Genomic DNA, 23,885 nt, shown 5'->3' with positions numbered 1-23,885 from the left:
TGTTTATGTCCTGTCAATTCTAAAATAAAAATTGTTGATCGCAAAAAAAGGGTCCCAATAAGTCCTGACAGTGTAACAGTGAGCCAGTATGAACAATTTTATCATCCACATGCGTTTTCCTCATGTTCTGAAATGCCAGTCACTATAAAGGTTTATGTAGTGGAGAGAGAAGATAATTTATTTGCGACACTAAAGAAGAACAAACAGGATATCGTCATGTCAAGTACAAAGTGCACTAAATTACTTTCCACCACTTGTATGTGAATGTCTGTAATTTCACAATCGTTGCAGTTGGACAAGCTGCGACTGGAATGGTAGGTCAGACGAGTGGGTGTGCCCAATGCAGGTAAGACAGGTAAGGTGTCCCAACCTGCTTACCTTGTCTGCTGCTGCAGCAACAAACCAGCAGCACATACCTCCACTTGAACATTCTCCGTCTCCTCTTCTCGCTGCACCTCTCTCTGACTGTGTCTCTTTACAAACCCGTTGTGTCGACATTAAGGTGTTACCGTTCTTAGCAGATATGCCTGTCAAATTGTTTTTTACCAGCGTGAGCAGCAACTTGGAGGTACAGTAACTTGCTTCCTTCTTTTACTTGAGGCCATATACTTGAGACATTAAGCAAAATCTCATGAGGCATGTTGAACATCATATTCTTTGTTAATCCGTGTGCACCTTTTGTTTCTGCTCATTGTGAACAGTTGTTATTGCTCGACAGCACTTGGTTTGAATGTGTATGCCAAGGTGATATGCATGAATTTAACACTGATCGAAAAACTGTTTTCTCCAGATAAAGAAACATCAGCAGAAAATCGAAATGATCTTGGACTCCCTGAAGATCCCTTATGAAAATGTTGACATTTCTCAAAAAGAGGAAAATAAGGTGGAAATGAGGAGGATTGCAGGGAACCCGGTCGCACTGCCACCTCAAATATGCAACGGTGACATCTACTGTGGAGTAAGTCTCCAACAATAACCATCATTCACACGCTTTACTTTTTACGGAAAAAACAACCTGTGGTAGTCAAGGCGTAGACACGGAGAGAGAATAATTATTTACAGTATATTATGCGACCCACAGGCTCGCACACACACACACACACACACACACACACACACACACACACACACACACACACACACACACACACACACACACACACACTGTCACAGCCTAACTATAACCACTAGGCCTTCATCTAATACTAAGCCTTATCATCACCTTAACTCAACTAACTAACTAACTAAATCGCTAACTAACTAACTTTAGCACTGTGTTCTGACGTACAATCAGCATTTGGCTCAGACTTTGCTGCTACGGAAAAGTTGCTCTGGGTTTTCTTTTAGCGCCACCTAGAGGTTGACTGTTCTTGTTCAAAGACAAATACCTTGATAGTTATTTAATGGACTGAGCCAACACTCAGTACAGACCTTCATCAACTTTCCTGAAGAATGAATTTAAATATCTTTTCAGATCAAACTATTCTTCTCACTCTATTTTATCACCAAATAGCTTGAATAATAAAACATTCCCATCAGCTTCTGCTACATTTTGTTTAAATTATATATATATATATATATAATATGTGCATGTGAATTATTACATCAAATGCCTGTACGAGCCTCGACACAGGACACAAGCTGTTAGGAGATTGTAAACCATGCACAGCAGGCACTCTCTATAACATATTAGAAAATATCTAGAGATTAATTATTTCTCTCTTTTCTTCTCTCTCTGTCCCACCCACTTGTTCTTTCTCTCAGGACTTCAAGGCTTTTGAAGAAGCAGTGGAGAGTGAAGAACTACATAAATTTCTTAAAGTGTGACGGATATGGGATCAACCACATCACCTTGCACACCGAAATATCTACCGATCAATTTGAAGAAACATAAAATATGACCCATAAAGTCATATATTCACATTTATATGAGGACAGATGTTGTGTTTGGTCTGAACTATGAGTTCAAGAATATGTAAATGAAAAATGCATTTTTAATTTGGGTGATTAAATTAAATCTCGGAATCTGCCTTTGTCTGTTCTTATTTTTGTGAAAGTTTGGTGTCTATCTACATGTTTAACAGAGAGGAGGTCAGCACAACCTTTAAAATGTTATATTCTAGACTTGTAACACAGTCATGTAAATACATTACCTCAGAAATAATAAGGTCAGTAACAGACTCAACATGGAGCTTGATTATCAGAACAAGAATATTGCAACACACACATATGAAAGGTTTCTCTAAACAATGTAATCTCATGAAACGGTTCTTATGATATGATATGAAAAGTAATGCACATATTCTCGCGTATAATCCTGCGAAAATGTTCAGCATTACAAACAATCAGTGTGCATGGGAAAACCTGAGTTCATATTCTTGGAGGAAAATGTCATATTTTAAGAAAGTTTTTGAATTAAAAAAGGTTCTGATGATTTATGGTGATTTTCGGACTAAAATAAAATAAAATATAATACCGGTGTAGAAATGTCCTAACTTGGTGCTTGCTAGGAGTGGTTTGAAGCAATCTACCCATCTGTTAAAGTTCAAATTCAACGTTTTTTAATTAGTCATACTATGATGATTACAATAATAAGCATTTATCAAAGTACATAAAAAAGCACAAGTACTTTAGGTGAAATACAGCATTGTGGTTATTTCTATTTATTTGTTTTGTAAATGTATTGTGTGCCAGTGTTGTTGTCCTTTGTATGTTTGTGTTTTAAGATCTAAAGTAAAAATTGTTGATGACAAAAAAATACACAAAAACACATCGACCGTCCGAGACAATCCTGTATCAGTTACAGTTTCACATGTATATTGATAGATTAAAAAAAAGGTTAATAGTGGGTAGCACTATTAAGCTCTTATAGTCTGTTGTCGTGAAATAAATTAAGTGAATAAAGTTAGTTTCATCCCTATAAAGCCAAATATTGCAGCACTATTGTACACTTTAGATGTTCATAAATTACCCAAAATTGTGTGCATGTTTGAAAAAATAATGGGGGGAGGTTAACAAAAAATATTTTGCCTGTAAGCAAAAGACAGATTGTGAAGTGTGAGTCTTGTGTGTGATCGACCTCACTTCACACACAGTTTATCAACCAAACTCTGCACAACCACGCAAACGGTATCAGGCAGCGCGCCGGACGCCACCAGGGGCCTGCTGCCGATAAAGCCATGTCGCGCACCGATGACGTCCTCTTTACACCGCTGCCCGAGAGGAGGATCGGGTGCGTTTCCTCCGTCCGCGGCTCAATCTGCCGGATTAATCAAACATCTCAGTGTATAAAGTCATCGCGGTGACACGTGCGACATGAATAATGACTCTCCTCTCATCTCTGTTCTTCATTGCAGAACTTTCAGTCCCCCATCCATCGAAATTCTACAATGGCCGAGGAAGGGTGAGCATGACGCCAATGTCCGCCATAATGTTTTAATGCGAACCAGATACTCGGCAGGAAAACGTGTAAACCGTAACTTACGTTGTCTTTGGACGGCTCGATTTGTTTGTGATAAGTTTCAGTTATTTATCCGTGAACCCGCGCAACTTCATCTCACGTGAGCTAAGCGGTTAGCCGAGCTGCCGGCTGATTGTTGTAGCTAGCATCTTAGTGCACATGTGAGCGGTTCCATCTTTCACACACACATGTACACAGTCTAATGCTGTGGAGTTAAGCTCTTGTTAGCTTGTTCTGCTCGTAAACATCAAGAGAAGTGGCCTCAAATACATAATTTCACTCGCAAAGTCAACGTTAGCTAAAGTTTAAAAAGACTCGGAGGGGAAAGTATCTGATGGTTCCCGGCATGTCTGATCTTAAACACTGAATGGGCCGGTTTCCTGTTTGATTCAACTGTGAATGTAGCACAAGTAAAGTTTAGATGCATGCTTTTGCAATTTGATGATGATATAAAAGTGCATCGTGTAGATTCTTGCTAAAGTGATGTCAGGTGTAGCAGGTCACTTGTTTGAAAACATGTCCTAATGTAACTGTCACACTCAAGATGCCCGCTTCATTAAATCTGACTTGTAATTGTGTTTATCACTGTCTGCTAATCCTTATTGTGTTTTGACTTGTGTGATTATGAGTGTTTGGGTGTTTTTTGCATCATTGCCTGGTCCTGTATTGCCCAAAGTCAATGTGAGTGTAATTGCAGGTTACCGAGGGAGTTTGAGGTACCTGGAGGTAGTGACCTTGCAGGGAAAGGGTAAAATATATTCAAAAATATGTATTTTGGCTAATTGGGATGGTGGGAATCATTTAAAACCATTGAATGTTCTGTATTGATAAGAGGCCCAGTTGTGGTCTGAAATGTTGTTTAGTGTTGCTTTATTTACAGATGTAAAGCAAGAATGAAACCTCTTCCATAAGAATACAAGTTTAAATTTGAAAGTTAATTCCAAACCTGTCCTCTAAATGAGCTTTCTGTCGCTTGAATGATGACTTTACATTCTTTGTCGGATACCCCTTCACTCTTCAATGAGTGAGATCCCCAGTCTGACGCGCTGGAAGCTCAAATGGAATACGCTTGAATTCACGGTGCCATTTTCTGCCAAATAAGCTGATTTATCTTTGTCCTCAACCCTTTTTCCATAGCGTTGCTGCTGGAGGTGTGATGGATGTTAACACCGCTCTCCCTGAAGTGCTTAAGACCGCACTAATCCACGATGGCCTCGCCCGTGGTATCCGTGAAGCCGCCAAGGCTCTGGATAAGTACGTATTTTAACGTTATTTCACTTGATAAACACTTTCTCATTGATGGGGTGGATCACTGATGATATTTTGGCTCCCTCTACTGAACTCCATGTAGAAGACTGCCATTGTTACCCAATTTTCGTGCCTTAACATTCTTTTTCCCAAAAACAAAAATGTTGTATAGCCCTTGAATTAATGAGTGTTGTCCCGCAGGCGTCAGGCCCATCTGTGCGTCCTTGCAGCAAACTGCGACGAGCCCATGTACGTCAAGCTGGTGGAGGCCCTCTGCGCTGAGCATCAGATCAACCTGATCAAGGTAACCAGCTTCCTGAATCTGGGCATTGCACCAGTCTGTGTTAACAAAAATCCTTAGACACGACATAATATTTTCGAATAGTTGTGGGGTTGAAGGTGTCGTGCAATGTGCTGCTGTATCGCTGAGGATAATTTGGCTCCCTCTTCTGAAAACCATGAGGAGATTGCCACTGTTACCAATTTCGGTCTTAGATGCAGCCAACAGTCCTCGCATGGCTACCTTCTAATTTCACTGAAACAAACTGAATAGGAAAGCATTGCACTATATTTATCCTATCACAATTGTGATTATTGAGCCTTATGTTAATGTTTCAAAAAATATGGTTCACCTATTACTTTTCCCAGGTTATCAACATTTTAACTGTCTGAAACGACGTTAAGCAGAAGTTCAAATTGTCATTTGTCTGAATTTTAGGTTGATGACAACAAGAAGCTCGGCGAGTGGGTTGGTCTATGCAAGATCGACCGTGAGGGCAAACCCCGCAAGGTGGTGGGCTGCAGCTGCGTCGTGGTCAAGGTAAATTTAGCTCTTTTTTAAAAGTTTTCCATACTTTTTTTTTTTATATGTAACAAGTCCAAACTTGCTGTTCAATAGATTAGACCTTCTTTGCCAGACAAGTCCAGCTGCTGTGCCTTGTGCCATGCAGCTGTTTTTAACTCCTGGCTAAATGACAGCCTGGGTACGAGCCCCTTCATCTCTCTGTGGTGTCTGGGGTCCCTGAAAATGGCTACATGCATAACATGGTAGCGCTTGCCATTATTTATTACTAGGGCATCCTGTGACTAACCTTTTATAATCCACATAACATTGCTTTGGAGTGTACTTCTAGAAGGTAATTGAGGAAAACATCAATCAATTTTAATGGTTCAGTCATTAAAACATGCTGTGGTACTGACGCACGATGCAACAAGTTTCAAATTAAAGAACATGAGAACATCCAGTTTGAGGATAATTGTGTTTATACAATGTACTGGCTAGCATCAGTGTTTCAATGTGAATCAGTCTGACACCAATGTTGCGTTAGAATATGTTTTTACATTCAAATGTGTTTCAAAGATGTGAGGAAGTTGTGTGCACGGTTGAAACAATCCATTCTTTGTGTCTGTCTTCAGGACTATGGCAAGGAGTCTCAAGCCAAGGATGTGATTGAGGAATACTTCAAAGCCAAGAAATGAGCCGTTAATAAACGTTTGAAACGAAGCTGTTGTCTCGGTGTCCTTTTTATAAATCATTTTACATATTAAAGTGACCACTAAGACGTTGGTCAAACTAAAGTAATTGACTGAGGTCTTAATTCTGTTCAGATAGAGATCCCATCACAAGTGGTCGGTGCCAAGTTGGTTTGTTCACACCTAAATGTGTCTCCTGGTATGACTTGTGTATCGGATCTCGTCTCCGCTTGATGCTTAAAACATGTATTTGATTCAAAGCCGTCATTTACACCATTACACCTGCTGTTCTCCAAGTTACTGCTGGAGGTGTACATGACGCTGTTTAAAGTTGAATTTGAATGTTGGGGCTTACGTACACTTTGATGAAACTAGTATGGAAGTATTTTTTGGTTTTTGTTTGAAGATGTCACCGGTTAATTCAAATGTTTTGGATTTGGCTTCAACTCTGTTTACCCCCAAGACTCTGAAAGTGTTTTGTCTGCACACTGTCAGTCAAGTTTCAGAAGATTTTACTGTAGAATTTCTGAGAACTAAAAGTAAATTAGGCTACATTTTCATTATGGCACTCATTACATGCTCATATTATTTTTTTAAATCCTTGTGTGATGACACAGATTGCACCTCACTCTTATTCATAGTGACCCCCCCACTGTCTGTATGGAAGTAATGGCAAAGTTGGCTACATTTTCATTATAGCACTCATTACTTACATTGTTAGTCTTTATTTAAAAAATATCGTAAAGAGGTGACACAGATATTTCACCTCACTCTTGTTCATGGAGACCCCCACTGTCATGTTTCAGAACATTTGACTAGAATCAGAAAAAATTAAAACAAAGTTGGCTACTTTTCATTATGGCACTAGTAACTTGCTCATAGTAAATATATATTTTTAATCCTTGAGAGGTGACAGATATTTCACCTCACTCTTGTTCATGGAGACCCCGCTGTCACTCATGTTTCATAAGTTTTACTGTAGAACCTCTGAAAAAATGAGCGAAGTTGGTTACTTATAACTTGTTAATATCAAATATGTATATATTTTTAAATCCTTGAAACTGACAGAAAAAGGAGCGGCTCGCTTCCGGACTGGGTGTGTTTCATGCAGGTGGAGAGACTGGATTTTTCTGCGGGATCTCACAAAAACACGATTGTGTGTTTACAGTAATCAGAAAAACGCACTGGATTCAGCATTATGCAGTACTGCATGCGTGTAATCGGTGTTAGATTTCATTAGGGAAGACAAGATGCATATAGGTCATTTGGATAACGTTTCTCCTTTATATCTACATACATAGACATTTGTGAATAAAGAAAAGACATTCAAACACATTAAGGCACAACACATCATTACGCACATTCTCAGTTTCTCAAAAAAGAAGGAAAAATTACAAAAAATCCAGAGGCAAAAAAAAAAAAAAACAAGACCCCAAAACATAAAATTTATTTTCCATGACAAAAGCATCCACCACTGCCCTTTAAGTTTTAAAGTTAATAATTTACACAAGTTTTCTTGCACAGACTGCATTGTTGTGTTGTGATTATACCACCAGGAAAAAAAAAAAATCACAAAGCAGTTATCCCTGCACACAAACTGCTGCCTGTATAGAGACGCCCTCATCGAGTGAGGATGGTTTAACCCCAGGTGGCCACGACAGTCCTGAAACTAGCCTGGGTTGTCAGGAACAAGCCAAACATCCTCCCAGGCCAGGGGAGGTCTTCAGCCTGTGCACACGGAGGTCCGTCCTCAGCTTCAGGGCCGGAGGAGGGGTTCCAGCTGAGACTTCTCTTAACCCCACTGTCCTCTCATTAACCTCCGTTCTCCTCTGCTTTGCTTCTTAAGACCGTTCAGAGTTTGTAAATCCAGATGTTCAAAAAAAAACAAAAAAATCACAACAGTTGCAGTGTATTGTTTGTTCTTAAATAGTTATACAAAAGAAGGGGGGGGAAGGGGGGGTTGCTGCCTGGCTGACCAATGTCCATGATGACATTGCTTGAGTCCATATTGCTTATAATAGCTACAGGTACTCAAACTCCAGTGCTTGGTGTAACGCCAGCAGGTCAGAGTGACTGGATATCCTCCAGAAAGGCATGTTGTGCTGCGGAGAGACACACACACACACACACGTCATTAAAAACCAGCAGCACCGTCGTTACAATTCAACGCACACCACCACCTGATATCATGCAAGCTACACTACAGTAGCTTGTAGCTGCTTGCTTTGCAGAAGCACTGCAGACAAAATCCATGCAATCCTAAAGGCGTAAAGGAACGGCTCGGCATTTGTCAGAAAAACGCTCATTCGCTTTCCTGCTAGTCGTCCAACTCTGTGCAAGAAAGCGATTAAGAGTATTTCCAGGAATGTCAAACTATTCCTTTAACAGTCCCAGCACCCAACATTATGAATGAAACACAAAGCTGGAGAAGAAATAGGATTTATATTCAACATCTCCCAGTATATCACTGCTTGTAATCTGCTTTCTTGTGATATAACTTTTCACCCACATGAACTACAATACCCAGACTCCACACACAGCTGGATTACAACCAGCGTGATAGCTCTAAACCAATGAGATTGCTCAGAGCTTAATCGCTGTGTACATTTGGGCGTCCATTCATTTTTGGCTTCAATCAAGCATGACGACAATCAAACTGATTTTAGAAACACAGAATGCAAATTGATTCATTTAGATTTTCTTTTCTCGTAAATCTTCCGGTGCAAAATGTACAGTTTAAGCCAGGATTCAATCTCACATTTTCACTTTTAACACTTGCGATCAAAAGTTTTCCGAAAGAAAGTAAACGATCAAACAACAAAACTGCTACAGCAAAGAAAGGCAGGCTTCGTCCAATCAGAGCTCACACTGTGAGGAGAAGGCGGAGGGGGGTTCACGGTGAGGTTGCGGGTCCATTACCTTTTTGGCCGCCTGCTCCTCTTCCACACCGTCCCCAATAACAACATACACTACTTTCCTGCCAAACCTTTGCATTATGCGTTCAAAGCAACTCTCTTTTCCTGCAAAAAAACAAATAAACAAGGGGGGAGGAAGGAGGGGGGGGGGTCACATGGTCAGAGGGGTCAGAGTTCAGGAAGTGGTTTGTTTACCTGGCTGGCTGCATGCTCTTCGTCCTTCCCATCGCCAATCACAACATATGTAATGTTAGTGCCAAAGCGGGAGACTATACGCTCAAAACAGCTCTCTTTGCCTGGAGACAAACAAATGGCTTTCACAGGTTTTTTTTTCTTTTTTTCTCTTTGTTGTTTGGATGGAAATGAAACACAGGAAGAGGCAGAGCTGCGTGCAACACATGAAAAAAACACAACAACACCAGTTTCCCACAACACATCGATCACTTTGATTACTCCTGACTGTGCTGCATCCCCAGTTTCATCCCAGGTAAATATAATCAGCCTGGTTGCCATGACAACACGAGGAGAGGATGGGCCTGTGAGTGATGTCAGTGACCTTCCCTCCCCCCCAACACAAATACACATGATATCGAATGCAGATAAAGTAACTCCATATGCAAAGTGATGCTTCCAGGAATGTGAGGGATACGGCATCTGTGTCTTAAACCCCAGGTGGTTGTCATGGCAACCACAGCGCTACGTCTGTTTGAATCAAGGCAGCGTGCGGTTGAATTGGGTGTAACATAAGTGTTTAAACACATACACACACACACACACACACACACACTTGGCTTGAGTTTTTCTTCCCTAAATGTTTTGGCTCTGTACAGCCCCTGATCCAAAGTTGTTTTGTTTCCTGTGTTCAGACTTGATGCTCAGTTATAATATAATTTAACGCTGGCCGCAACTGCGGTACATTGGCGTAACCGGCTGAGGTTCGGACTCACAGAGTGCGTTCGGAACGTGGGCGTCCGGCCTTCACGGCCCCATGGGTGTCAAAGAGTTGTTCAAGGACAGATCAGGATTATGTGAGGTGAGCACGGATATAATGTTGAGGTTTGAGTGCGAGCTACAATAATTAAATCTGGGATCAGACGAAGCAGATTCAAAATGGCCTCAAACCCTGAGTGCTCATTTGCAAGGTCGACAACAGCAGTATTTTTATATTCATGCATTAATTCCACTTATTTTGTCCAATCACTACTTTATTAAAACGAGTGCAGTGTCTGTTCTAAACCTCCGTCTTTCTAATGCTCTGTTCTCTTGTCCTGTGTTGATGCTCCTGAGCTACTTCAGAATTATTCCTTGTCATTAGTAAGTCGTCCTCAAACTGTTCTACAATATACCTTTTATTGTTTGTGTGCAGAGTGAAGTCAGAAAATTTAGTGTTCATCCTACCTGGTTTATCTGCGATGAAGATTTTATAGTCAAAAGTCAATTTTTTTTATTACTTTATTACATGTGTTCGAGCAATACGATATAAATAAATCATTGTGAATTTTCCTAAACTCAAATCTGAAAATCTACACTGCATAGTCTAAGTGTGGTCAAAGATTTGCTTTCCCCTTTCTTCACACACACACACACACACACACACACACACACACACACACACACACACACACACACACACACACACACACGTACTATAACTCGAAACATCCCCGACCAACCGCTCAGTGAACCTGAGCCAAACTAAAGCCATAAGTTAAATATCTGGACGGGGAACAGGATATCAGTCACACATGGAGTAGATGAAGAAACATCAAAATAATGCATAACCAACAAAACACATATGACTTTAGAAGCGTTAACATATCATACAATCAAATATATACACACAGTTACAATCTAATTAGCTCCTTTCCACATTATAACTCTATTATTTTCACTGATGGATGGAATGTATATTTATACATTCGATTATTGGTTTATGATTGATGGTGTGGTTGTGCGTTATAGTCTTACCTATTTTGGTTGCGCTGTAAATATTCTCGATAGGGAAAACAGATCCCAGACTATATAAGAGAACTTTAGCCAGAGCTGGTATGAGCTGCGTCGTGGTCACCAACACGTTTACACAGTTACTCCTGCGGGACAGAGATGAACAGAGGGAACGGACCGCGTAAAGAAAAGGATAGATAACGGATAAATGGATCATTAATCAATGTCCGGTGCTGATGGATAGCTTCACACTCTCTGTACAGTTGCACAGTTGAAAGAATACAGCAAATGCAACACGAAGTGGCACCTGGAGCTGATGATGGACAAGGACTTGAGTGCGTGGGTGAGCCAGGAGTCGGTCAGAGCCTCCACCTCCGCTCTGAGCTGCAGCCAGGCGTCTCTCTTGGCGGGGCCGAGCAGCCCTGAAACACAGCACAGACTCATTTAGTCCCTGGAGCAACACGAATGAAAGCACACAAAGCAGAACAGAAGAGCTCAGGACATTATCAACAGTTATGTCCTCACCTGTCCTATAACTGGAATACACTAGGGTAAGACCTACATGAAGACTTTGTGATGAGAGTCAATTGACTTTGGTGTTTTCTATCACACAGTTTCATTGTGCCTTCAAATTCCTGCAGTCAATTTAAAGTTTCCACGAAGAATTACTCCCATTTTAGTACAAATAAATCACTTGAGGAAACAAAAAATACATATTGATTTAAAAAAAATTCATGAAATTGGTCGAATTAAACCTTAAATATTTGGTTATTTTGGGTCAAAAGCAGCTTTGTTGCACAGACACATTGTTTATTGTTACTACAAAGTTTACCTTCCCCATTAATAGGTACATTTGTATGTATATAATGTACATACTATGTATTTGATATTATGAATTGTGTTATAACCAGGGTTTTATCTGGGCTCCTAAAAAGTCTAAAATTCAACTATCTGAATTTTAGGCCTTAGAAAGTCTTAAATACGTTAAAATATTACGCCTTGAATAGGAGGCTGTAAATTATATTCATTTAACGCTACTTCTGTCATACTTAGATTAGTCTTTGTGTTGTAGTTCTTTCTCAATGATACAGATATTAGCACGCTGTAATAAAACTACAAACTAGACCAACGTGGAACTGATAGCACCTCGGTCAGAAGTGTCTCAGTACTCTCAGCTGGTCTGTGGGAAAGACTATAGACACCTACTGTTTGAGAGATAATGTGATGTTTAGCTGTTTATTCTCGACTCTGCTATACTTCACTTTATCTTCAATTATGGGGAAGTGTAAGTAATTCTGGGACTCTGGGATATTTCTTCATATCGGTAGTGCTTGACAGATTTCATTCATTTTGGTCTTTAAACTTAACTTAACCTGCAGAAACCCTGTTAACCAAAGCAGCTGTAGTGAGCATCAACTGAATAAAAACGCATATATTCGGCACTCGCTCTCTTTTATCAGCCGCTACATAAACAAACATGGTATCCAGTGAACTCCCGTCTGACTGGCTTACCCCCCACATTGTTTTTGTACGAGCTATACATCTCTTTGACCCGTCGGTAGCGGAAGGCCAGTTTCCTCATCCAGTCGACCCCGCCGCGGACGCCCGTAGCCAGGCACAGGTTAGCGCTGGTTGCAGCTGCATGGAAGCCATCAGTTGCAAAACTGTAAGTACTGTCAATAATAATGATATGTTTTATTTGAAAAATCTGCTCTGATAGAACCAAAAAGATCAAATTGTAATTTTTTTATGATTCAGTATTATAAAACCACAACTTCTGAATGCATTCCACTTTGAAGGCTACAGTAAAATATTCACATTTTAATTGAATTAATTGATTTAATATTACTTTAACAAAAATAAGACTTGCAAATAATAAAAAACAGAGAAATAAAGTCATTTGTAAGTTTATAATAATAATAATACATTGCATTTATATAGCGGTTTTCAAAGTTCTCAATGACGCTTTACATAGTGAAGGATAATATAAGGAAACAATCAATATACTCTTTAAAACAGTATATGAGGTATACTAAGAAAAATAAAAAAACTATAAATAAACATTATCAGCTGTTCATATTGTATAAAGATTCTCACCCTAAGTCCTGGCCATTGTCATCTGATGACACATCATCAATATGTACCTGATCACATTCCTGTTTACACAAACAAGACACAAATTAAACATATGATGGATGGATTTATTGATCAGTTGAGCACATATAATAATAATAATGATGATAATAATAACGTACTTAAATGTAAATATAAACAGTACCAAGTTTTTCTTTGAATAAAATGTTTTATATAAATAATATTGCCATTGCCATTACAGTATGTGGGTGTTACCACATTCACACCACTAGAGGGCAGCAGTAGTGTTTCACTGAATGACAGCGTGTTTTAAGGAACTGGTGTTGTTGTTGTTTGTGGCAAAATTGAACCATTTAAGCCTTGAGTTTTTCTAAATGTGTGTTTTCGTGTGTGTCTGCTGACGTCTGCTCTCTCACCTCCAGGTCATTGAAGAATAAGTGTGTGTCGGCCAAGTTGAAGATCATCTCTTCCATCCTCAAACCCAACGTGACAGCCATGGGAGGGTCCTGTCCGAGGAAGAAGATATCATCAGCATGACGTTACCGTGACAACCATTTATCACCATATCTTTTGACCCTCTTCCATCCAGACTTAATTGTTTTCTTAAATACGAAAATAACATCAAAATCATTTTGGGTCTTCCCAATTCAACTTCCCGATCCTTGTGTGCCCCCCCTCACTTGCAGAGTTGGTACGCTCCACTCATCACAGCAGATGCTGACAGACAGGTTGCACTTGTTCTGTCCCATCAACATTCCTCATGCTTGGTAGGGGGTTGTGTTTGTGGGGGAGTGTCTGTCTTCATTTGTGTGTATTGCAGAAAGTAGGTACCCTCCAAGGGACTGATATGTGGTATGTGAATGGTTAGTGTGTGTGTGTGTGTGTGTGTGTGTGTGTGTGTGTGTGTGTGTGTGTGTGCGTGTGTTTGGGAGAACGTGGCCTATTCTGCCAGCCCCGGGGCTCAGCTGCAAAAACCATCATCTGTGATAGGTCAGCGAGGGTCGACAGCTCGCCCCGCGATTCGCTGACGCAGTCAGACGACCAGAATAGAAAGACACTAACAGGAAGGAGAGTGAAAGTGAGTGAAGAGGGCACACACACACACACACACAGACAGACACACACACAGAAAGAGAGGGGGAGAAAGAGATGATCGGCATTCCTGAGTGTGAGAAAGTGCCAAAAAAAAGTGATTGCTCCATAAAGTTGAAAGCTGTGAAGTGCGTACGGCTCTCCACAAGTTAACAGCCGCTAATAGTGACAGGAGCAATTGTGACTGTAGTTCATTCCCTGCTTTTTCTGTCAGTCACACAGACAAGAGGCACTTAGCTTTGTCTCTCAGGTAATGATTACGCTGGCTGCCGGCCAGAGGAGAGTTACGGACAAATCCACGTTTGTCAAAACACTTGCAGCTGAAATGTGTTCGTTCCCTCAGCACGGTTGAATTTGGCCGCGCTCGGGGCTCCAGAAAGGCTGAGGTGGCTTTTAACTGCAACACTTTGCCAGACAAGTTAAATCAATCAGGGAGAGTTGAAAATATTACTTTGGTCTGGCGAGGGTCGCCCTGAAAAACAATTCCTCTCTCCACCTCAGCTATTATCAGCCGAGCTCTGGAAACTCGACACTTCGCGATGAAGTGAACATTATCGCGAATGGTTATAACAACTCCGGTAGTTTGTGTCTCTAGAAAATACGTCCATATGTGTATTCACGAAGAACATCTCGTAGAAGAGACATGTCCTCAGATAGCTCCTCGTGGTTGCTATGTCAACAGTGTAAACACTATTTTTGGAGAGGTGTGAACAGACACAGCTGCTACTCCACTTCTTCAGGGCAGCGGCAGCAAATGAGGTGAAAAAAATGCTCCAACATATATTTTAAGGAATGAAAACAACTTATTTATAATTAGTTTGCAAGTAAAAAGAAACGCACAACTTATGGCGTATAGTACTACACACACACACACACACACACACACACACACACACACACACACACACACACACACACACACACACACACTCACACAGAGTTGTGTCGACATGTCTTCAGGGGTCAAAGCTTATCCTAACCTAACACTAAACCTAAACTTAACCTAAACCTAATCTCAACCTAACCTTAAAACATGTCTTCACCTACGTTATAAGGACCATTACCTGACACACACACACACACACACACACACACACACACACACACACACACACACACACACACACACACACACACACACACACACACACACACAGTTTTACAACACACCAGGGCCTTTATAAAACCCATTAAATCCGAATAGCCAAACATTAAATTCCCCAAGTGCAAAGTAACTCAGTTGTGCATCAGTGTCCACAAGCCCTTTCTGTGAAAAAGCCTATGTTCCGATGGTGCTATTGTGTGTGTGTGTGTGTGTGTGTGTGCTGGGCCAGTTTTCATTCCTCTGCCAAAACAACATGTCAGAACGGACGCAAAAGCCCGCACAGGCAGAATGGTGGCGATGCCGGGGCCCACAGGAAACGACGTCACCCAATAAAAATCTGAAGCGCCGGCCACAGACGATGATCCCAGATCAGCGCCAAGAGCCATTAAAATAAAGGAAACTATAAACAGTGTTGATGTTATGAGCGAAGGTGAGACCAGCTAATAAGTCCAAAGTGAAGTTTGAAATAAAAACCAGTCCAGGTAGAAAAATGTGCACGTTAAAATGGGATTGACTTAAGGGAAGCATGATCGAAATATTAATGGACTTAATAATTCTGTTCTTAATAAGTAGTACATTTTAAGACTCATTAATTTTATGATGTATGTGGTCATCGTCATGAATTGATCATAACCTTCCCGAAGTAGGTGATGTAATGTTAATAATGTACCAAGGAAAAGGAAGCTTTTTGTGAGGGGTGATTTATAAAAGCCTGAATAACAGGAAGAGTTTAAAACAAAATAAAAAGAGGTGCGTGTTTGTGTGTTTGTGTGTGCGGGGTGGGGGTGGGGGGGTTAAAATCTGCCCGCTCTGATTGGATCTTTGGACCAATTCCCCTGTTTACTTACTTAAAAATATAATGCATCGTAAAATGTAGTGGAGTAGAAATTACAGATATTTGCTGATATATGCACTGGAGTAAAAGTGACAAGTACCTTAAAAAACATCTACTTAAGTACTGATACATGAAAAATGTATCTAAATACAGTAATGAAGTAAATGTGCTCTCATAATAATGGTATTTGAACTCGTAAACATGAGTTCTATTCGATCCTGTAGAAATTACTGTATTATTAATGTACTCTGTTTAAAATCATATTTAGTTCATTGGTGGATGATCTTGTTTCGGTATCTTAAGGAAACTTTTATAAATATGACTGAGGTTACAAAAAAAACATCTGAAAAATGTGAACAGGACGTGGAAATACTTCTTAAAGCCCTGAGTAATGTTTGCACCTCTTCCTGCAGGCGAGCGATATGCAGCCTGTGAGGCAAAGCCTGGGGCTAAAAACAGTCCACAGGTCACTCTCTGCAGGAGTGATTGTGAGGCTCATAGCTGTGAGCTCATGGCAATAACTGGAGGCGAGCAAGACGAGTGCATCAGCAATATTCTCATCTGCTCCCCTCTTGTCTTGTTTGGACTTTGGCAGCTGGACAGACAGAGAGCTGTTTAAAGAACGAAATTAAACCCAAACTGTAAAAGTGAAAGGAGAGAACGCCTGCCCCCTTCACTCCTAATTCCCGGTGAGAAATATGCCCTCGTCTCAAAATGCTCTCTTGGGCCGGTCAGTAACAGGATGATGCATCACCTCTCCCAGCGCCAGCAGAGCGGCAGTTACGGCCTTTTGGGCTTTTGAAAACTGGATGCTTTACTTATAAAACAACGGTTTTGCCACTCGGATAAAGATTCATCAAGCTTCATTTAATCCCCATTATACCAGTAACCTGGGATTCAACGTCTGACAGGAAGATGGATCGACGGATTGGAGACGGCGTTGGGTAGATTCCACAGTAAACACAGACAGACGGCGAAGGCACGCTGATGATCTTACCTTTCCATATTTCTGTGCGTAGGAGCCGGTGAGCAGAGAGTGGAAGACAATGATGGTCTCGTCCAGATCCCACACAAACACCCTCTTAGAGAGCAAAAACAAGAAAAGCAGACGCATTAAAGGAGGCTTTTTTTCTGAAATGATACATCCATATGCACATGTGAGTTCTAGAGGACAGTGACATGGGTGGTCCCGCTCTTTATCAGCCTCTCCCCTCTTGTATTTTGAGACTTAGTGAGCAGAGGGGACGAGGACCAGAGGGAATACCACATATCCACCGAGAATGAATGGAATAGTTGGTCAGTAATGTAAGTGACGCTCTGTCAGCGGGTGTTGTTTTACCTCCAGGTCACTATCAGGGGGAGGGGACGGATTGTTCTTGCGGCCCCTGCCCCGGGACTTGGACCCCCCACTCCGGCAGGCCCGGTCGTCCAGCTCTTTGATGGGCGTCGAGGGGCTCTGCACCGTCTCAAAGTCCCCTGAGAGGGAACGCAAACACATACGGGACATTTAAAAACATTTAAAATTTACAAATCTGTCTTGGGGCATGCGAGCGGTCACAAACTATACTTGGATTCGCTGCATTAAAGCGACAGTAATGATGTGGTCTGTGCTGCTGATCCCGCAGGTGCTCGGGAGTTGTATCCACTTCAGGAAAAAGCAATAACTCAGACTTTGTACACTAATAAGCCATCTTGTCAGGTTGAATAACTCAAGGTAATTGGCAGCACAGATCAACGTAAAGACAGACAAGAGAGAGCACGAACAAAGGCCCTACCGCTGTTCTGAGTGATTCACGTGCACATGTGCGGATTTAACGGAGGAAGCGAAAGACAGAACTGTGCGGTAATTCACAAAAAGTGAGGTAATCCGACGCTTCTCGCAAAAGATACCGTACCTACGAAATTCTGCCAGAGCACACACACACACACACACACACACACACACACACACACACACACACACACACACACACACACACACACACACACACACACACACACACCCTCGTACTAATGCCATATGCTCCCACTGCTGTGTGGTAACTAGAACCAGACTCTAAGCTTCAGCTCTCATATTGTTATGTCTCAATCAGGGAAAGAGGGAGGTGGAGAAACGGGGAGGGAGGTGGGCTAAAGACACAGAAAGACACAGGGAGCATGTGAGCGACCAAAAGAGAGAGATACCGGGCGTAAAACAAAAAAAAAATACCCCAAAAAAAAAGAGAGAGAAAGAGAAAAAGTGAGAAAGGCAGAGAGAGGCAGAGCGCCAGTGACAGGAAGAATGATAAGCTCCTTTAATCAGGCTTCCTGAATTACAGCCAAGACAAACCAAAGAAAAATGTGAAAAAATATGAAGCCATATTTCTGCACATATGGGTGCACTTTAGCTCTTTATTATTTTCTCTTTTCTCCACTTTCTCCGACTTGTCTATAAAAGTGCAATATTTAACATAACTGGGCTCTAATCAAAAACCTCTCCGGCTAATGTAAACACACGCCGATTCTCCAATTAGCGAGCGTGATGCCAGGTAACTATGGCTACGGCCTGGAGTTACTTCCTGTGCTTCATCATAGGCGTGGAAAAGAGGGTGTTGAACTCAGTTACCGAGAAACTGTGGTGTTTATTTCCAAGATGATGGAGCCACAGTGCGAGCGGTGAGAAAAGCTGACAATTTTGTTTGCTTATTTCGGGCGGAAGAGTTGTTAGTCCTGAACGAATGTGTTTCTGTTTAGCACAAACCTGGGTGAAGTTCAGCGGCCTGTCCGGTCATGGCGGGGGCGGGATCCTGCAGCTGGTAGGCCGCCGTGGAGCCTGTGCCATCCACGCTGTTGGAGCTCATATATGTCCCGTAAGTGGAGGCGGAATAATACTGGGCGTACTGGTTTTGGCCGAACGTCGTATATGAGGGGTAATCCTGCAGAGAATAACATCAGTTATAAGCAAAGAAGGAAAGAAACAGGGAAACTGAGATGTTTCACTTTTCTGGAAAGGTTCAGACTGACTTTTGAAGATTTTACAAGTGTTCCCTCGCATTTCTCTAATCTTTTATTCCCTCCATTCTGTATTTTATATCTTTTTATACAACAATTAAATCCTTGTGTTGCTGCTTTTTACAGACCCAGTGGAGATGGACGCTTTTACGAGCCAGCTCTCTAAACCTGTCACTACGTCCATCTGTACGAGTCCTTAAAGTCCATAAACTGGAGCACACCACATGAATGCACAAACACACACACAGACACAAACACACACACACACACACACACACACACACACACACACACACACACACACACACACACACACACACACACACACACACAAACAGTTGGTGTGTAGTCAGCAAAGTGTGTATGCAAACGTGCATATTCAAACAAACTGTACACATACTTGCTTTAAATCAGTCGCTCAAAGTTTCTGTCACGCTTGCTTTCTCTTTTTCTGTTAAACTCATACACTTGCACACACACACACACACACACACACACACACACACACACACACACACACACACACACACACACACACACACACACACACACACACACACACACACACACACACACACACGTCCTATTCCCCTTAATCCACCCACACGGGCCAAAGCTTTACTTTCTTCCTGTAAACAGCCACATCTATCATGGTGGGACACTGAAATCCCCCTATAAGCATTTTACTACCACAATACAATTCATCATAAAGACGAAGAGAAATATTCAGAACAAAACGCTCTTTCACAAAGACTAATTCTCTGTTTCTCTCCTTAGTTTTTCCCCTGTTGCGACGTCACAGTGTAATTACATTTCATTTCTTAAAGCCGCCGCGAGCGAGGAAAGTTGTGTGGGTTTTGTGCAACTGCAAAACCACTTCTGGTCTCGAAATGCTATCGCAACTGCTTCGGCACAAAATCCCCGGTCTTTTGTGTGAGCCGGCGTAATGAGGAAAATGACGTCCGCTTGACCACTCAGACCAAACATGTGACGTGGTTGATCCGCTATGGCAAGAGCTCCCTTAGGAAATGAGCTGCTCTTATTGGCCTGGGAAAGTGAACGCTGAGGGTTTAAGCTGATGGACTAGCCTGCGTGCACGCAAACTGACACACGCACACACACACGCACACACATGTACCTGCTGTGTGGCAGTGTAGTTGGCGGGGTTGGACACTGAGTTGTTGGTGGTGTAGAGGCCTGAGGAGGGGGTGAAACTGGAACCTGGAGCGGGATAAGAGAGTAAAAGTCACAGCACAATAAAAGTTCAGATTGTTTTTCATCAGGATTTCAAAACTTGGACGATTCCCCCAATTTCTTTATTAACATCAGAAGAACTCCATGATTTTCGCATGTGTTTTCTGAGTTGAGGTGACAAGTGATGCAGGTTTGTTGCTGCCGACAGACCTGGCATCTGATAGGGTGAGTATGCCGTCTGTCCAGGCTGAGGCGTGGTGAAGCCGGGGCTGTAGCTGAGGCCTGTCTGCAGAGGAGACTGACTCTGGGCCAGGCCGCTCTCCGTCTTGATGCCCGGCAGCATCACCCCAAGGTCTATGACGAGACAGAGACATTGAATATTGTACAAAAAATTAAATATACAATTAATATGAGAGGAGGGTATGTTTTTGTCTTTAGATGTAAATAAAAGATGTAAATAGTTTTTGTCTGCATAAGAAAAAACATTTAAAGTCTCTGTTATTGTATTAAGTTGTTTAAAAAAAGACATACTTACACTTTAAATATTTGTCTATTTTACATAGATTAAAAAAACGAGATGTATTTCTAAAATGGATTAGTTCAGCTATATCACTTTGAGTCAGTGTGTGTGTGTGTTTGTTGGTACCGTAGCTGGACAGTCCATAGGCCTGGCCTGTCTGGGAGTAAGCGGTGTAGACGGAGGACTGCTGCATGCTGCTGAACTGGGGTTGGCCGGCGTACGTCGGCATAGGAGGGGCCGCAGGCGTGGAGAGGATGTGAGGGTAGGGCCTGGGAAAGACGGAGAGACAGAGAGGTGATGAAGGTGCTGGGCAGATTATAGCATACAGGAGCTTTACTGGGTGAATGGGTGAAATTTGAATCTAGATATCTGATAAGGATTCTCGGAAAGCAGCCTCCGTTGTATGTAAGTCAGACTTACTTTGACGGGTAAAGGGGAGGCGAGTACTGATGGGCTGAGCGAGGGCTGTATCCGCTGCTGGTGATTACTAAAAACAGCAGAATAATCAGAAACAACAAGGCGAAAACAAAGTTACGGATGGTGTCGACTCAAATCTTCTGTTTTCTTTCACATTTCACAAAAACCACTCCTGAACAGCACAATTCAAGGCCCTCGGCTCGCCGGGGCTGAAACTCTGTTCCAGTAAACACAATTTGAATCATTTTGAATGGCGGGGAGCCAAGTTATTTCTCTTTAGAGAGCACTGTAGTGCATGAAACCCTCAGAGTGGGCCTCATGGTAAAACACAATGTCTGTTTGTGGTCATTGAGATGTCAGAGCTCAACACTGACAAACACCCCGCTGCTTCCTAACCCTCGCTGTGTGTTTCTTAATGGTTTTTGCGGATCAGTGTCTGCGTGTGTGTGTGTGTGCGTGTCTCGCAGGGGAAAGGATCACGGGGTCGTGTGTGAGTCTATAAAAAAACGACAAGTGTAAAATTGTCCCTCCCGCTCCCTCATCCCTCTGCCAGCCTTTGATGACGCAATCCAAGGACAGGCAATGCTTCATGGGATTAAAGCTTTCAGCGGGCCGACCGCTGAGCCGCAACGGATGGTGGTGTTTGTGTGTGTTTGCGTGACTGAGAAAACAGAGCGAGAAAGCCCTGAGACGAGAGGTCTGACACGTGGAAATCTCTTTGTGTGTATGCAGCAAATAGGTTTATATGTGTGTTACCTGAGCCGGCGTATGTGTCCAGTGCTGTGTCGCCTGTTGTGGTGACTGTATCGTTGTTGTTCATAGGCTCTGTTTTCACTTAAGGAAGAGGGAAAGGATCGGTGTTAGGGGAGGCCGGTAAGGAAGTACCATCACACACAAAGAAAGCCTTATTGAGTCCAGAGCAGGAAACTACCATGCAGTTCAAGTACGGGTGCAAATATTGTCTGCAGGGTTCCCACAGTTTTTCAAATGACTTTCTGTAACCAAGTCCAAACATCACAATCACAAAAGGTTTTATTGTTTTTGTCTCTTTTTATCCCAGGAAAGATTAGAAAATTAAAGTTTTAAAAATGTAATCATGCAAGGTAACACTTTGTTGACATCCCCAGCTAATTTGTCAAATTCCCTCCAATGTGTTGACTGGTGGGAACCCTGCGAAAATCTATAAAAAAAACTCCATTGTGATGAATTCACACTGTAATCCAAAGACAATAGAACACTGCACAGCAAATGAAAGAAATCACAGCAATTCTGACACAAGAACGTCCCGTGTATGACGAGCCTAAACTGTATGAACCCATCACTTTTTGCATTCAGCTTATATGACTTCTGCCCTGGGATTTACACACACATGCTCCTCTGTACCATAGTCCTTGGAGCCCGGGACGGGGGGCGGGCTGCTGCAGCCCAACAGCCAATCAGCCGTGTTTAGAACGGTCATACTTTCACCTAAAGGGGTGCAAGGTGGGAAGGTTGTGAGGATACGACACACCGAGAACCTGGCGTGTCTCAGGTAAATGTGACATGGTGATCATTTTCAACAGTCGTAGTATATTTGTATCGTGAAAGGTGTTTTTAACTGAATAGTTAAAAATTTTGGAAAATACACTTATTCGCTTTTTTACTAAAGGTCGGATGAGAAGCTAAATATGACAATGCACCTCGGAAGGTCATGAATTTAAGCATCATTAACATGAGGAACTAGCAGATACTTAAGAAAGTCACTATACCTAACCTTGAAATATAAAAAACACTACTTGCTGTATTTTTGCATTGGTTTTCCATAACAACAAAACAAAGTAGGCTATAGAGTGTTAGTTCACAAGCTTAGAAATGCCTATGGACTGATTTTGTTTTAACCCGCTTGCTGTTTTCCCCCCATTTCCACTCTGGCTAAAGTGTCACATTTAAAGTTGGATCAACTACATTTTTTTGTCCAATTGGGGGCAACAGAAAGAATCTGAAAACACCTTGGAAAGTAGAAACTGGAAAATCCCGTTCTTTAGCGGCTAATAGCTTTGCTATGTTCACCAGCTGGTCGCTAACTTGTTTGCTCAAAACAACAGCTTGATGCTGCTGAACCTATGCCGACCGAGTAGTGAGAGGGAACTTTAGCAGGGAGGTTACGGGCCAGAAAATAAGATGATAATTGCCTGTCGGTTAGTAACATAAACTGTATACAAAGATGGACGACACGTCTCCACTTCCTCTGACGATGCCAAAATATCCCAGATACGAGCGCTGCCATTTTGCACATTTGGAGCCAGAGTCTGTGCAGTAGCAAAAGGGGGATGGAGCCGCGGTAGTGAGGTCCCACTCATACACAAGCTTGATCAATCCTTAGTCAGTCTCAGCTTATTCAATTGTCAATCATCATGCCCCCTGTTTTTATAGCCTCAAATAACTAATTACAACCAAACCTACCAGATATATGAGCAGTCGGACAAACATCGGTGTGATAAAAACTTACTAAAATTACTTTTTAGGTGGCATCTATAACCTATACTGCATCCATCCACCAGGGGTTGATCAAGACACTTTGGCTTCACTTTTGAGGAGCTGTCATGTCGTCCATCTTT

The 23,885-nt window shown here is 41.9% G+C and overlaps 3 protein-coding genes and 3 non-coding genes across 13 annotated transcripts in view; 5 read left to right on the top strand and 1 right to left on the bottom strand.

Annotated features, from left to right (window-relative positions):
• Positions 1–376: 376 nt before the first annotated feature.
• Positions 377–2,025, top strand: zgc:153284 (uncharacterized protein LOC751696 homolog). The gene is made up of 3 exons (XM_035144162.2): positions 377–568; positions 791–958; positions 1,765–2,025. Exons 1-3 carry the CDS (start codon positions 524–526, stop codon positions 1,825–1,827), a joined length of 276 nt encoding a protein of 91 aa, XP_035000053.1. The 5' UTR covers positions 377–523; the 3' UTR covers positions 1,828–2,025.
• Positions 2,026–3,145: 1,120 nt separating this feature from the next.
• Positions 3,146–6,212, top strand: rps12 (ribosomal protein S12). Of its 2 annotated transcripts, XM_035144443.1 has the most exons (7): positions 3,162–3,232; positions 3,357–3,403; positions 4,158–4,208; positions 4,598–4,714; positions 4,910–5,012; positions 5,427–5,528; positions 6,125–6,212. In XM_035144443.1, the coding sequence occupies exons 2-7, from the start codon at positions 3,390–3,392 to the stop codon at positions 6,185–6,187; spliced, it is 450 nt and encodes a 149-aa protein (XP_035000334.1). In that variant the 5' UTR covers positions 3,162–3,232; positions 3,357–3,389; the 3' UTR covers positions 6,188–6,212. The 2 variants fall into 2 exon arrangements, with proteins under 2 accessions (XP_035000335.1, XP_035000334.1); XM_035144444.1 differs by lacking the exon at positions 4,158–4,208 and having other exon boundaries at positions 3,146–3,232.
• Positions 4,432–4,507, top strand: LOC118099959. The gene has a single exon (XR_004694391.1). It is a non-coding gene; the product is annotated as a small nucleolar RNA SNORD101 (small nucleolar RNA).
• LOC118099962 lies at positions 4,766–4,852 on the top strand. Its single transcript, XR_004694394.1, has one exon. It is a non-coding gene; the product is annotated as a small nucleolar RNA SNORD100 (small nucleolar RNA).
• LOC118099961 lies at positions 5,127–5,208 on the top strand. Its single transcript, XR_004694393.1, has one exon. It is a non-coding gene; the product is annotated as a small nucleolar RNA SNORD100 (small nucleolar RNA).
• Positions 6,213–7,442: 1,230 nt separating the features above from the next.
• Positions 7,443–23,885, bottom strand: part of eya4 (EYA transcriptional coactivator and phosphatase 4) — a 45,415-nt gene continuing 28,972 nt past the window's right edge. For 3 of the 7 annotated variants that reach the window (XM_047338127.1, XM_035144437.2, XM_035144440.2), the window contains 16 exons: positions 22,672–22,755; positions 22,045–22,122; positions 21,292–21,358; positions 20,998–21,140; positions 20,562–20,705; positions 20,296–20,378; positions 18,907–19,081; positions 17,506–17,642; positions 17,164–17,247; positions 13,551–13,640; positions 13,138–13,196; positions 12,553–12,713; positions 11,348–11,462; positions 11,065–11,186; positions 9,101–9,201; positions 7,443–8,283 (listed from right to left, as the gene is read on the bottom strand). In XM_047338127.1, coding sequence (XP_047194083.1) covers positions 8,203–8,283; positions 9,101–9,201; positions 11,065–11,186; positions 11,348–11,462; positions 12,553–12,713; positions 13,138–13,196; positions 13,551–13,640; positions 17,164–17,247; positions 17,506–17,642; positions 18,907–19,081; positions 20,296–20,378; positions 20,562–20,705; positions 20,998–21,140; positions 21,292–21,358; positions 22,045–22,122; positions 22,672–22,755 — 1,724 coding nt within the window. In that variant the 3' untranslated portion in view covers positions 7,443–8,202. Of the gene's footprint in view, positions 8,284–9,100; positions 9,202–9,291; positions 9,393–11,064; positions 11,187–11,347; positions 11,463–12,552; positions 12,714–13,137; positions 13,197–13,550; positions 13,641–17,163; positions 17,248–17,505; positions 17,643–18,906; positions 19,082–20,295; positions 20,379–20,561; positions 20,706–20,997; positions 21,141–21,291; positions 21,359–22,044; positions 22,123–22,671; positions 22,756–23,885 lie in introns of all 7 variants that reach the window. The other 4 variants (XM_035144438.2, XM_035144439.2, XM_035144442.2 and 1 more) reach the window with 4 other exon arrangements.

This window comes from Hippoglossus stenolepis, chromosome 20, assembly GCF_022539355.2.
Source record: "Hippoglossus stenolepis isolate QCI-W04-F060 chromosome 20, HSTE1.2, whole genome shotgun sequence".
Lineage (NCBI taxonomy): Eukaryota > Metazoa > Chordata > Actinopteri > Pleuronectiformes > Pleuronectidae > Hippoglossus > Hippoglossus stenolepis.
Note: the sequence above shows the minus strand (reverse complement) of the source record. Positions and strands in the feature narration are given on the sequence as shown.

What these genes read in the sequence shown, in the direction of transcription:
- zgc:153284 (XM_035144162.2), top strand. Translation starts at nt 524, where the DNA reads ATGCCTGTCAAATTGTTTTTTACCAGCGTGAGCAGCAACTTGGAG. An exon ending in GCGTGAGCAGCAACTTGGAG is followed by an intron (nt 569 to 790) that starts GTACAGTAACTT and finishes TGTTTTCTCCAG; the next exon opens with ATAAAGAAACATCAGCAGAA. An exon ending in ACGGTGACATCTACTGTGGA is followed by an intron (nt 959 to 1,764) that starts GTAAGTCTCCAA and finishes TCTTTCTCTCAG; the next exon opens with GACTTCAAGGCTTTTGAAGA.
- rps12 (XM_035144443.1), top strand. An exon ending in GCCGCCAAGGCTCTGGATAA is followed by an intron (nt 4,715 to 4,909) that starts GTACGTATTTTA and finishes GTTGTCCCGCAG; the next exon opens with GCGTCAGGCCCATCTGTGCG. An exon ending in GCAGCTGCGTCGTGGTCAAG is followed by an intron (nt 5,529 to 6,124) that starts GTAAATTTAGCT and finishes GTCTGTCTTCAG; the next exon opens with GACTATGGCAAGGAGTCTCA.